This window comes from Parasteatoda tepidariorum, chromosome 3 (assembly GCF_043381705.1).
Source record: "Parasteatoda tepidariorum isolate YZ-2023 chromosome 3, CAS_Ptep_4.0, whole genome shotgun sequence".
Classification (NCBI taxonomy): domain Eukaryota; kingdom Metazoa; phylum Arthropoda; class Arachnida; order Araneae; family Theridiidae; genus Parasteatoda; species Parasteatoda tepidariorum.
In genome coordinates this window covers 12,703,853-12,716,094 of record NC_092206.1, presented here as the reverse complement: position 1 = coordinate 12,716,094, position 12,242 = coordinate 12,703,853, and the positions used below count along the sequence as shown (strand labels likewise).

Sequence of the window (12,242 nt, the reverse complement as noted above, 5' to 3'; positions counted from 1 at the left end):
GGGGGGGGGGGGGGGGGGGGTTAAGATCAATTAACTTTTTGGAATCATAGGTTAAGTCTGAACCAAAGTTAGGTATAACAACATATTTAAACAAAAAAAAAAGTAATTATTTGACATTCAATACAAAATACTCTCTATACACTTTGAAAATTATTATGAATTTCGAATGAATAAAAATATCAAGAAATAGATCATAAAGCGTCACTTTGCTACGCAAAACCATCAGATTTAAAATCAAAATCAGTTAAATTTTTAGTTTACATTTATATATTTAACCACAACACATGATGTTAAACTTGGAAGCAAGAACATTTTCAAAATATAATTTAAAATAATTTTCCATTGGTCAAAATAATTTTAAAGGAAAATGACTAATTTAATGAACTATGTAAAAAAAAAAAAAACTAAAACATTGACTGAATGTAAGCAATAAAAAGCTCTCTAAAACCGGAAGAAATTTAGAAAACTTCCGGTGTATCCCTCCGCTTAAGTTATGCTTACGAGGCGATGAGTGAACAGGCCTAATATTCTAGGAAGTTTTACTATTGTGATTTTTTTAATGAAATTTAAGTGAAACTTTACCATTTATATAGAGTCATAGTCATTTAGCTATTTAGGTTCTATTGTAGATAAAAAAAGGTGGAAGTAGTGAANTTATGAGTTTAGAATTAATAAAAATATTAAGAAATAGATCACAAAACGTCATTTTGCTACGAAAAAACATCAAATTTAAAATCAAAATGAGTTAACATTTTTAGTTTACATTTAACCACAGCACAAAGATAAACCATCCATTTTGAATGTTTTTGCATAATTTAAAAAAACTTTAACCAAACTTAGAAATAAAATAAATCATTTCTGCAACAGCCAGTTATCAACCGAAGGATCAAGAAGGTTAAGGCACTACTATTTTGTAATCAACGAACATTCTGATTTCTTTTACTAGCCAGATAATCCAGCCGTCGATCTGAAAAAGAGTGAGCTGCCAAGAATAGAATCCACCCTAGTCCTACACAATGACAGCTCAAAGCCTTAAACACTGTAAATGAAGTTATAATGTTAATCATTGTATTACCTTCAGTGCAACGTGGTCCCATCCATCCAGGTGGACAAAGACAAACACCATCACTTCTTCTGCAGTGTCCGCCACGTAAGCAGCTGCAATTTTCTTTACAAAGAATACCAAATGTTCCATTTGGACAAGCTTTAAAAAATTACAATTAATTAAAAATTCAGAAAGATTAGCATATAAAAAATGTATTAATAAATAAATTTTTTTGAAAGTTATATATATAATGGCAAAATAAAAGTTCTATGTTCAATAAATTATGTTTTACAGAAACAAATTAAATAATTTTTATGAAAAAGTCGCACGTCACATCAATAATGCATGCTTTAGAAAATGACACTTGATGTTGCAATTAATTATGTCTGACACCAAAACAAGCAGGGAGTGCAGAAAAAAAGAAGAATCAGCACTTATACAGTTTGAGACAATAGATCCTATATATAAGGAAGTAAATAACTGTAGTTTGATTTTTAAACTAAAAAATTTAACAAGATTCATCTAAATTCTTAAATTAGTACTTTTCTCTCTCTTTTTTTTTCAAAAATTTCTAGGTAGTTTAGAGTTTCAATTTACCTTAAAATTTTGAGCATTGCTGATATAAATTTGTTATGTCTTGTGAAATTTTTCAGAGAAGATCGTACTTTTATTATCTCAAAATTAAATAAAGTTCTTAGCAACTCTATCAATTCATTAATTGGCGTTTTAAGTGTTGTGTAACATGTTCACTAGTTACTAAATTTGTAATAAAATGTCTAAAAGGTAACTGTCTAAATGTCTGATTATCATCGAGTAACTCAACACTTTTTATACAAAAAAATATCAAAGCAGTTTTTAAACTAATAAAATGTAAGTAACAGTGAGTAGAGAATAGCTGATGAGCTATCAAGCAAAGCATGCAGTTTAGTATAGCTGAAATAGCATCCCTGAATATCCCATAGATTGCGCTTTTGAGTGGTCGTCATCTTTTAAAAGACAAAAATCAGAAACAAAATTCTCTGTATTTTCCCAGTTTGCTAAGACAAAAATCAAAATTTCCAGTAATTTTAGATGATTTTTAAATTCCCCATATTTTCCAGATTTTTTCCTATTCTCCCTGTGGAGTGTCAACCCTGAGTTAATGCAATTTCAGTATAAATTTTAATTTTTGTATGTCATTCTTTTTGTATATTAAGCCAGCTATTAGCATCACAAGCTGCAAGTGAAACAATTAAAATAATGCTGATTGTAATAGTAAAACTGGTGACATCAGCCAGCTGTATCAGAACAAAAGACCGTATGTAAACGAGATCATGAAATAAAACCAGGGTGACACAATTTTTAATTACGCAAACCTTTTCATGGTACAGAAGGGATGTCACATGAATTATCGAAATTCTTCATTTAGTCAATAATAAAATTCTTAAACAGATACTTACGTAAGCTGCAGTCATCTCCTTTCCACCCAGATCGACACAAGCATTCACCAGTGGCTGGATTACACTCTCCGTAATTTTTGCATTTGCACAGTAATTGACACTGAGGACCATAATGACCAGTAGGGCATGCTGTTAAATTACAGGACACATTAAGAGTAATCAGTAAGGATGGTGCAAAATTGAGAAGAAAAAAAGTTAAATCTGTTAATAAGTACAATAATATGAAGGATGCAGGATGTTAAAAGCAAGTTTTTATGATTTCAAATGTTATCATAAAACTATTTGTACACTTTAAGATAGAAAATCATGGAAGTTTTATCATGAAAATACAATACATTCTAAAGAATATTTTCTCAAATTACTTAAAAACATTGCTTAAAACTTTTAGAAAATGATCGATTTTTGAATACCATCTGAGTATCAAAAAAGCAAAAAAAGTATCAACTATTATAACATATTCTGTATAAATATGATTAAGCAAAGAATCAGGCGGAGCAAGCTTTTAGAAATGGGGAGAGAAATAGTACTTTTATATAAACAATTATTTCATTATTATCAATAAAAATACAGCCACCCTTAAAATTAGCTAATTTTCTGCTTTTTGTTGTTGTTAGCTTGTTTGTTGGAGCTATATTTTAACCTCGTCAGAAAAATCTGAAATTGAGGAATTTCAATCGAAACCCATGAGTGAAACCTGATTTTTATTATTTAAATTTCTTTTATTAAGTTTTTAAACAAAAACAAAAACAGGTGAAGTGCTTTGAATTTTTTATCTATTTTTGTAAATAAACAGAAAAAATAAATAAAATTCAAGGAAATCAGTAAAAATAGTGGTTTATGTCAGACTTTATATGGTAATTTCTAAAAAAAAAAAGAAGATACATTTAATAAATATGATATCCACAAGTGAAAAAAATCAACATTGTTAGATAAAAGAGAATTCCCATCAAACCCTAATTGAGAATCTATCGAAATTGTAGTGCTGAGAAGAAAAACTGAATGGGAGGTTTTTAAACAAGTCGCAGCAATATCGCTTTATTGCAGTAAAACATGTAAGATCTAGCAGAAAATCATGAAGGGAAACAAAATAATGTATTATATTTAGAAGAAGTTTTAAACAAGATTAAAATTTTCCCCAATGAACTTCAAAATCAAATGTAAAATTCAGAGTTGGCAAGTTTTAGGATATAATGGATTAATCTATGGTTTAAACCATCTTGTCCAAAACACTTTAAGTCAAATTATGCCACAATTTTTAAAAAAATATTGTGAAAAGTAAAAGGTTAATTATGGAACAAGAAACAAAATGAAGACAAATTTTTGCTTCATTAAAAAAGTTATTATTTTCAATATTACATTATTTATCCTTATGCAAAAACATAATTTATCAGAATTAAAAGCATATTTATTCATATTTAAAGGATAAGTTATTCACTTTTGTTGTTCAATGAATTGTGGAGCTTCAAACATTATAAATCTTTTCCTATTAAATAATTTTCCTTTAATAAGTTAAAGCAAATTGCATAAAAAGTATCAAATATTTATTAATATTTGTAATTATGTGTACAATAGTTACACATACAGAATTTTTACATTTTACCAATGTTCAAGATTTTGGACACTGAGACAATTTTAGTCAGTTCAAGACAGTAAAAGCCATGTGTCTTGTCTGAAACTAGTTCAGGACGCCCAAAACCCCAACCCTGGTAAAATTCTGAAATGTAATAAATGTAAGATGCTCATATGTCGGAAATATTATAATTTTTAATATATAGAGATACTAAAAAGATTTATTTTATTGTAAATTAAGAATCATGATATACTACTCACTTTCACTGCAGCTAAGTCCAGTAAAACCAGGATTACAGTGACACTGGCCTGTTATATGGTGACAAGTGCCATTACTGTTCGAGCACGTAGGACACTTTTCAGAACAATTATACCCATAGTAACCATGGGAACACACTATTGAAAAAATAATCACATATAGTAAAGGTTAAAAGAAACAATTATGCTTATAAAATGTGAAATTTTTTAAATAAATAGAAAAGATTATCACTCACTTTGATCACAGTTGTTACCAGTCCAGCCTCTTTCACAACTGCAAAGACCAGTAGTTATATCACAGGAGGAATTATTTTTACAGTCACAGAAATTTGAACAGTCGGATCCCCATTGGCCTCTGTCGCATTGACTGTTACATCTTATACCTGTGTGAAATATACAAATTTTTACACATTTACATAAGTGATTTCAAATGAATTTAAAATACAATAATTATTTATTTGAGCAGCTGCCAATGTAAAATAGAAAGAATACATACAACAGGATTTTACAATAAATTATTAAACATTTAATGCAAACTATTGCAAATCATGTAAAGTATAAAAACTTCATGAATTATTTTAAAAGGGAGAAGTAAATAAAAAAAGGAAATAAAAAAAAGTACATCACATTAATTACTATAACATTGAGCTGAATACAATATTTTACTTTTGTGATGAGCATTAAAACATATTTGAATATAAAAACTTTTAATTTGATTCATTATAATTTTAACTTGGCAATTCATTATAAAAATTTAATTCACAACAGCTAAATTCATTTTAGATAATTGTAAAAAACATTTGAATAACATAAGTTTTAAAAAAAATCAGTATAACAAAAATGAAACAATTATGAACTAATTTCGAAAGAGAATTAAATTTAAAACCTAGCAATTTTTTTTTTAACAATGAGTTTCAAATTACTTTAAATGATCACTATTTATTACGGAATTAACTTTGAATTTGATTCACGCTTCATTATTTACTCATTTTACTGATTAAATTTGAAAAGAAAACAACAAGCAGAGTAGGAAAAAAATTACAAAGAATTTTTCAGAAACTTTTATAATTTTAAGAAAATTACCATAATATATGAAAATTCTAATTTTTAATTAAACCAGGAGACATTTGAAAAATCAAATATATTAGTAAGTTATGGTTTTGTATTTCAAGAGAGTATTTAAGAAACTAAAAACAACTTTTATCATAGTAGTAAAATTGTATATAATTACAACAAAGATCTTCAATACAACAAACAATCCTGATAACAATAGTAGGAATTAAACGAAAATTTATTTCCTAAATAAATCAGTAAATATTTCAATTGATTTCTTTTGAAAGTTTACAAATTTCTTCACAATCTGATAATTGAAAAAGTTCATTATAAATCACTAAATTATACTTCATTACAATAAATAATAAATGCTAATCTTAAAAAAAGTAAATATTTAGTGTATTATTAAAATTAGTAATTGCAAAATAGAGCAAAAAGATACAAACCTTTCCACCCTTCTTGACAATGGCATTTTCCAGTCACATGATCACAACTATCTGCATGAGCCCAGTCACAATCACAAGTTTGAGTGCAATTGATCCCATATGTGCTGTGCTATAATTAAAAAAAAAAAAATTGAAATATGGTTATTAATACAGTATAACCTTAATTGTTACAGGTTATAAGTTTATTTAGAATATATCAATAGCCTATAGAGAACAGCCCATGCTTTAGACAGGAAAATAGAAGATTATCATTGCTTAAAACCAATAAGCAAGCTATAAAATGAGAGCAAGAAACTTAAAAGCATTCAAGTCTTGAAGTATTAAACAATTTTACTGAATAACATTTTATGTCAAGTAACTTGAGCTCATTTATGTAATATATAGAAATTCATTATACTTATTCCCAAGCAAAGTAAATGTTTTTACCATATTATAACATATTTTGAGAAACAAATATGCATATTTTTTAAATTTAGACAAAAATAATATCTAGCTAATAGATTCATTCAGCTGTATCTTATACATATTTTCAGAAACCAGTTATAACATGAATAATTTTCCTTAAAAAGTACATATTTAGAGCATTGATCATAATTTTTTTATTTATTAGAAGCTTAAAGTAAAATTCATATACTGCTCAATTTTCATAACTAGTTTTTCTTCAAACAATAACATTAATTTGAGACATAAACCAATAAAAAAAAATGCTATCCCATTTTTTTGTATACAGTACATTAAATCCAAAAATATGCATAAAATAAAGGATATTTCAATGCATTTTTACAAAAATATGTACTATAATAATATTACTTTTTTAATTCATATTTATTAGATATGCCACAGCAGTTTTGGAGGAAAAAAAAGCTGAACCTTTTGTGGAACCAAAATTTCAGAAACAGGTTTTCAAAATTACAAATTAAAGAAATTATTTTAAATAAAATATAAACGCAATAAAAAAAATTTATAAACATTTTATTTCACTTTAAAATACGGTTCTTTTGTTAGTTGTTTCAAAATGCCATAACTTTTTAAAATCTCAAATCAGGCTGCCTACCTCAAAACAAACTTGTTTGTCAATTTCCTGAACTATCTACATTTTCTAAATTTTATGCTACAAAAATCATATATTTCTCATTAGATTAAAGCTATAAATATTTAGTTCTAATATATGTAGAAAAATGGATCAATAAACTAAATTTTTCAAGCCTGTAATATTTTAAATGTATCAAATTTATTTAAAACAAGTACAAGAACTTGCTTCTTTATGTACCTTGCATTTCTGCCCACAATTTTCTCCAGAGTAGCCAGCAGTGCAACTACATTCCCCAGTAACGGGATCACAAGCTCCTCCGTTCTGACATTGACATTTACTTTGGCATTGTAAGCCATACATTCCGAGAGGACACGGAAGATTACAACTGATACCATTCCAACCTGTTAACAAATATAAAAATTATAAAAGCTATAAAATGAGAGTAAACAATTTTAAAGACTTTTAAATATATCTGCAAAACTGAATTTATATTTGCAGGCCACAAATGTCACTTAATTCTGAATAGCAAGAAATGAAGTAAACGATCCAATTATTTAAAAATCAGGTAAAATTATGGTTTATAAACAATGATTGTAATTATAATTAAAATCAAAACAAATATTATAATTGAATTCAAAGCAAATAGAAACTATTTGTTAATCTTCTGGTAGGGTACACCAGTACCCGGTAATATAATACGTGGTCCTGTTTGAATATTATGGGTTAATATTAAGGGGAGATATAGGGCCATGTTGTAATAGGGAATATTTACTTTGAATTTCCTAATTTTAGCGCTATTCAACACAGTATTATATGTATATTAACCTAGAGGGCCACATTGTGTGCCCCCTATTAGGCCTATAATTATTTCTTCTGGTATTATTCTGGCCAATATTAACTCCCTAATTTGTGCGCTTGAGTTAATTCGCGCACGCTAAACAGGCCAAACTGTGCAAACTCCAGATAATTCCAGCAGCATTGTATTTTATGCTGCTATAATTTTTCACACTCTAATATAATCGAGAATTGAAAATAACAATGTGAAAGCTAAGAAAAAAAAATCGTTTTATTGATATTTATCATTTAACTATAACACTTATTTATTCAAGAATAAAATATAGCCCTTTTTCATGGAACTAAAGTGCAGTATATCAAAATTGTCCACCAAAAGAAAAGTTGAACCAGGAGCGGAATCGATTTCTTTGGCCGGTTTTTTTTCAAAAAATCTGTGCGTTGAGGGATGTTGTAATGCAGAATATTGACATCACAATAATTGAACAAATAGATAACAGTTTAGTTATTTGTAACGACTGCTCAGAAACCTTACCAGGCTTGCAATTACAATAGCCAGAAGTATGGGTGCATGCGGCTCCATTCTCACAGGTACAATTATTTGCACAATTCTTTCCATATTTTCCCACAAGGCATTTGTCTTCACAACTAGAGAAAATATAATTATTAAATTAACGAAAAAGATTTTAGACAGACCTGAAAATTCTTTTCTTGCAATATATGTATAGTTAAACTGGCATAGCCCTGATGATTTGATCTTCAACATTATTAATGTTTACAATGAAACTATGACGAATTTCGTTTTAATCTTTTGGATTATGATTCTTGAAACAGTGAAGAACATAATTAGATGGAAAAAAATCGATTCTTTCGACCTACCCAGGTGTATATGCCCCCTTAAATAATTTTTTAAATATTTTATTTCTTTTATAAACTATTAAAAAAATTATTATTTTTTCTCAATTTGGGGGAGGGGGGGGGTCATGACCCCTATGACCCTCCCGCTGGATCCGCCACTGTATGTGACACAGGTTAGTTGAAGAAGGCAAAAATCTCCTTTCTAGGCGCTTAAAGTCAAGAAAAGTAAAATCCCACCCGAAAATCCCTTTTTCAATCCCTTAAAGTCTTAAAACAAGTAAAGTTTCTACTCATAAAGGGGATTTTAATGCAAAAATAAAAGGTCTGTATAGTTTAATAACTCTTACTTCTTTCCAATATAACCAGGCTCACAAATACAAGTTCCATTAATAGGATCACAGAGGGCACCATTCAAGCAATCACATGACTGTTCACATCCAATACCATAAGTGAGTGCGGGACATGGACGGTTGCAGTAATCTCCTGACCAGCCAGGTAAGCACTTACAGCGACCAGTCCATGGGTGGCACCTAAACAGACAAGCACCACAAGTTAGAAGAAAGTCAGTCAGCCAATATTAAAAAAGAATAATATATACAGTGGTAATAGTTTGTATACTTAAAATATTATGATGAAAAAATCTCATATAAAATAATTTATCTATTAATAAATAATTTTTAGCGACCAATGAATTTTAATGATCGTACAAACATACAAAATCATCATCAAAAAATTATTTTCGCGGAGAAAAATTCTTTAGAGATTACCTTAATCTTTCAATTAGATTTAAAGATTATCTTAATCCTTCAATTTTCTAGTCACATTAGGAAAATCTCAGTAAAAATAATCTCTTCCAAACAATATACTGTTAAATATTATATGCTGATAATGTAGGAATATTTATATACTATTATAAACTGCTCAATATTTCCGCAGTCCTGTGCAGGAATGCCCCTACAGGAGATCAGTGCTAAGAGGTGGCCTCTAGTCAGAGTTATAAACAAACTACTTACACAAAAAAACTCCAAACAGTATCAAACGAGAAAAAAAGTAAAAAATGCATCATTACAAACAAGATGACCAAAATGAACAGTTAATTTATCCACAATTTTGCGATCAAAATTCTAATAGTTATGTGATTATAACCAGATAATTAAAAAAATAAAATAAAAAATCAAGTTATTCGCAGCTGTATTTTTCTTTTTAAAACATATCCTGTCTTTTTTTTTTTATTCTTTTGCAAATATAATATGAATAACTTTAAGTTTAATAATTGACCCCACGTAACCGAATATTTTTCTCCAGATAACTAATAATGACAATAGTTTTATACTGCACTTCATCATCATTATTGAGAGCAAAAGTTTGAATTCTGTGAAAATTTTCTAGAATATCAAAATAAGTTTTTATTTTACAGTTACCCTCATCCATTTCAGTGACATTCTGCTTCCTTTTCTGCAATGCTGTCACTTATTTCTGCTTTGTTTTCTATTGCTTTGTACGTAAAAAAACATCTAATCACTCAGGTGCATAATTTAAATTCTAACTCACATAAATATCGATTCTAAATGTTGTTTAGAAATCATTGTTCAGAGCTTCCCCATAATGTAAAACCATTTAGCACCATAATCATATAGTCGTTCTTAGAGGTTGCTGTTGTTTAGAGACGGCGGTCAATGATGGTTTTACGTTATTATTTTTAGAAAAGGGCAGAGCAGATTCCACCCACAAGTCACTTTTGAAATGTAAATTCAGTAATCTTCTAAATGTTATTTTCACTAATAATTTAATTTTAACAAAAATGTTACTCACATTTCAGTATTATCATGCTTGCATTGACAAATCTGATCACAATGTGATCCAAAGTATTCAGATGGACACACTATAAGAAAAAAAAAACAGCATTTTAAAAATCAGAATGACAAAAAATGATAATGCGTATGTATTTATAGATTAAATATTAAAACGTGTAGAGTAGTCTTTTATTATATTACAAATTCATATAGATTGTATTTTTTTGTCTTGAAAAAACAATAGCAATTGATCATTAAAGTTCAAAAGATAAAAAAACAAGATTTTTTTTTATAAGGAACAACATATGATTTCATGCTTTCTAGCTATTCATCAATATTTACATTTAAGAATTTTTCTCATATCATGACAACTAAAATTAAATTACAATTCTTAGGGGTGGCAATAAGCACTGAAACCCACTGATCCTTTTGTATACATACAGTGAAACCTCCTGTTATGTTACTGTCCTGCTATATTATGGATACTCCTGTAAAACGGACGCCTCTCAATAGGGACATATTTTTAATTCCCCAGGAATCCTCTATGAATTAACCATTATGTATATTCTCCGCAAAGCAGACACTCCCGTAACCAGACGCGGACACTCATTTTTGCCTTGTTTTTCTATCTCTTCAAACCGGACACTACTTTTTCTGAATTTGAAGAAAAAAGAATTATTTCTGCTTTAAATTGCAAGAAAAAAATGCAACTTTTCACCTATTTTAAAGCATGTAAATTTTTTGCCTTATCAATAGCAGAAAATATTGTTAAGCTATTTTACTACTAAAGAATCAATCTTTCTCCTGTCTCCTTGCCTTATTTTTACAAAGAAAGGAGAAAAAATGATACTGCTCTTGAGAAATAATTCAGACAACCACATTTTTTGATCTTTTCTTTTGGACGACACATGCTATGAGACCCCTCAAGTTGAAGAAGTTTTAAATGCTCTCAATGCTTCTTCCCCACTAAAAATTTCTTTCATTTTCTTATCAATTTGAAAGACTGCATTTAACTACGCTGGGGTAATAAAAAAAGAGAACAGAAGTATAATATTTGATGTGTTCATATAAATTAAACTTTTATTTAGACACTTTTTAGCTGATCGATTGTGAATAATCAACTCCATAATTCCTCATGACTTACAGGTATGTATTGCTTTTTTTTCTGTGAATCGTGGAAGGTTTACTTTCAAGAAGGTATTATCCACATTTCCTATCAAGTGATAGGTAGGTGTTAGGGGACCTAATAATGGAAACCGACTGAGGACTAAAAGCTCCCACTCAGTATCATTTGTCTAACTTGAATATCTGTGCTAACAGGAAAATTATATTCATTTATCTGTAGTTACATCTAGAATTACGTATTTATATCAAGCTTTTTAATATATTCTTTTTTATCAAAAAAATATTTTTTACGGTTTAAATAAATATTGTTGTAGATTATTTAATTATTTTTATATCTTTGAAAAAATACTAAAAACAATGTAAGGTGTTAAACTTCGTTATTTGGGTACCCTATCCTTAAACGGACAACTCTCACAAACGGACAATTTTTTCGGTCCCAAGAATGTCTACTTAACCAAGGTTTCGCTATATATATAAGCACTAAAAACAAATTTTTGAAAGATATAAAGATAATTCACAATTATTACACAATAAACACAACTGATTTACGATAAACCTTTTTTGTTGCATCGATTATAAAGAAACATTGCATTTTTGATGGCCCCTAAATAAATGCAATATAAGGATTAAAAATCAAGGATGCAAGAATTAAAAAAAGGAAAGATTAAAGAATAAAAATGCATGAATTACATTTGTATTTCTAAAATTTTAAGTTTTGTTATCAAGATTTAATTTAATCAATAATGTATTAACCCTCGTTAGAAACAACCTTTTCATGCCAGATCGACAAAAATGAATTGGTTTTTAAGACTAACGAATATTTAAAGCGCC

General features: G+C 28.4%; 1 protein-coding gene across 3 annotated transcripts in view; it reads right to left on the bottom strand.

Moving 5' to 3' along the window:
* Positions 1 to 12,242, bottom strand: part of LOC107455244 (protein draper) — a 125,210-nt gene that overhangs the window by 8,512 nt on the left and 104,456 nt on the right. For all 3 annotated transcript variants that reach the window (XM_071178333.1, XM_071178334.1, XM_071178332.1), the window contains 9 exons: positions 10,306 to 10,375; positions 8,841 to 9,023; positions 8,171 to 8,283; positions 7,081 to 7,244; positions 5,811 to 5,919; positions 4,548 to 4,694; positions 4,315 to 4,449; positions 2,485 to 2,613; positions 1,076 to 1,204 (listed from right to left, as the gene is read on the bottom strand). In XM_071178333.1, coding sequence (XP_071034434.1) covers positions 1,076 to 1,204; positions 2,485 to 2,613; positions 4,315 to 4,449; positions 4,548 to 4,694; positions 5,811 to 5,919; positions 7,081 to 7,244; positions 8,171 to 8,283; positions 8,841 to 9,023; positions 10,306 to 10,375 — 1,179 coding nt within the window. The remainder of the gene's footprint in view (positions 1 to 1,075; positions 1,205 to 2,484; positions 2,614 to 4,314; positions 4,450 to 4,547; positions 4,695 to 5,810; positions 5,920 to 7,080; positions 7,245 to 8,170; positions 8,284 to 8,840; positions 9,024 to 10,305; positions 10,376 to 12,242) is intronic.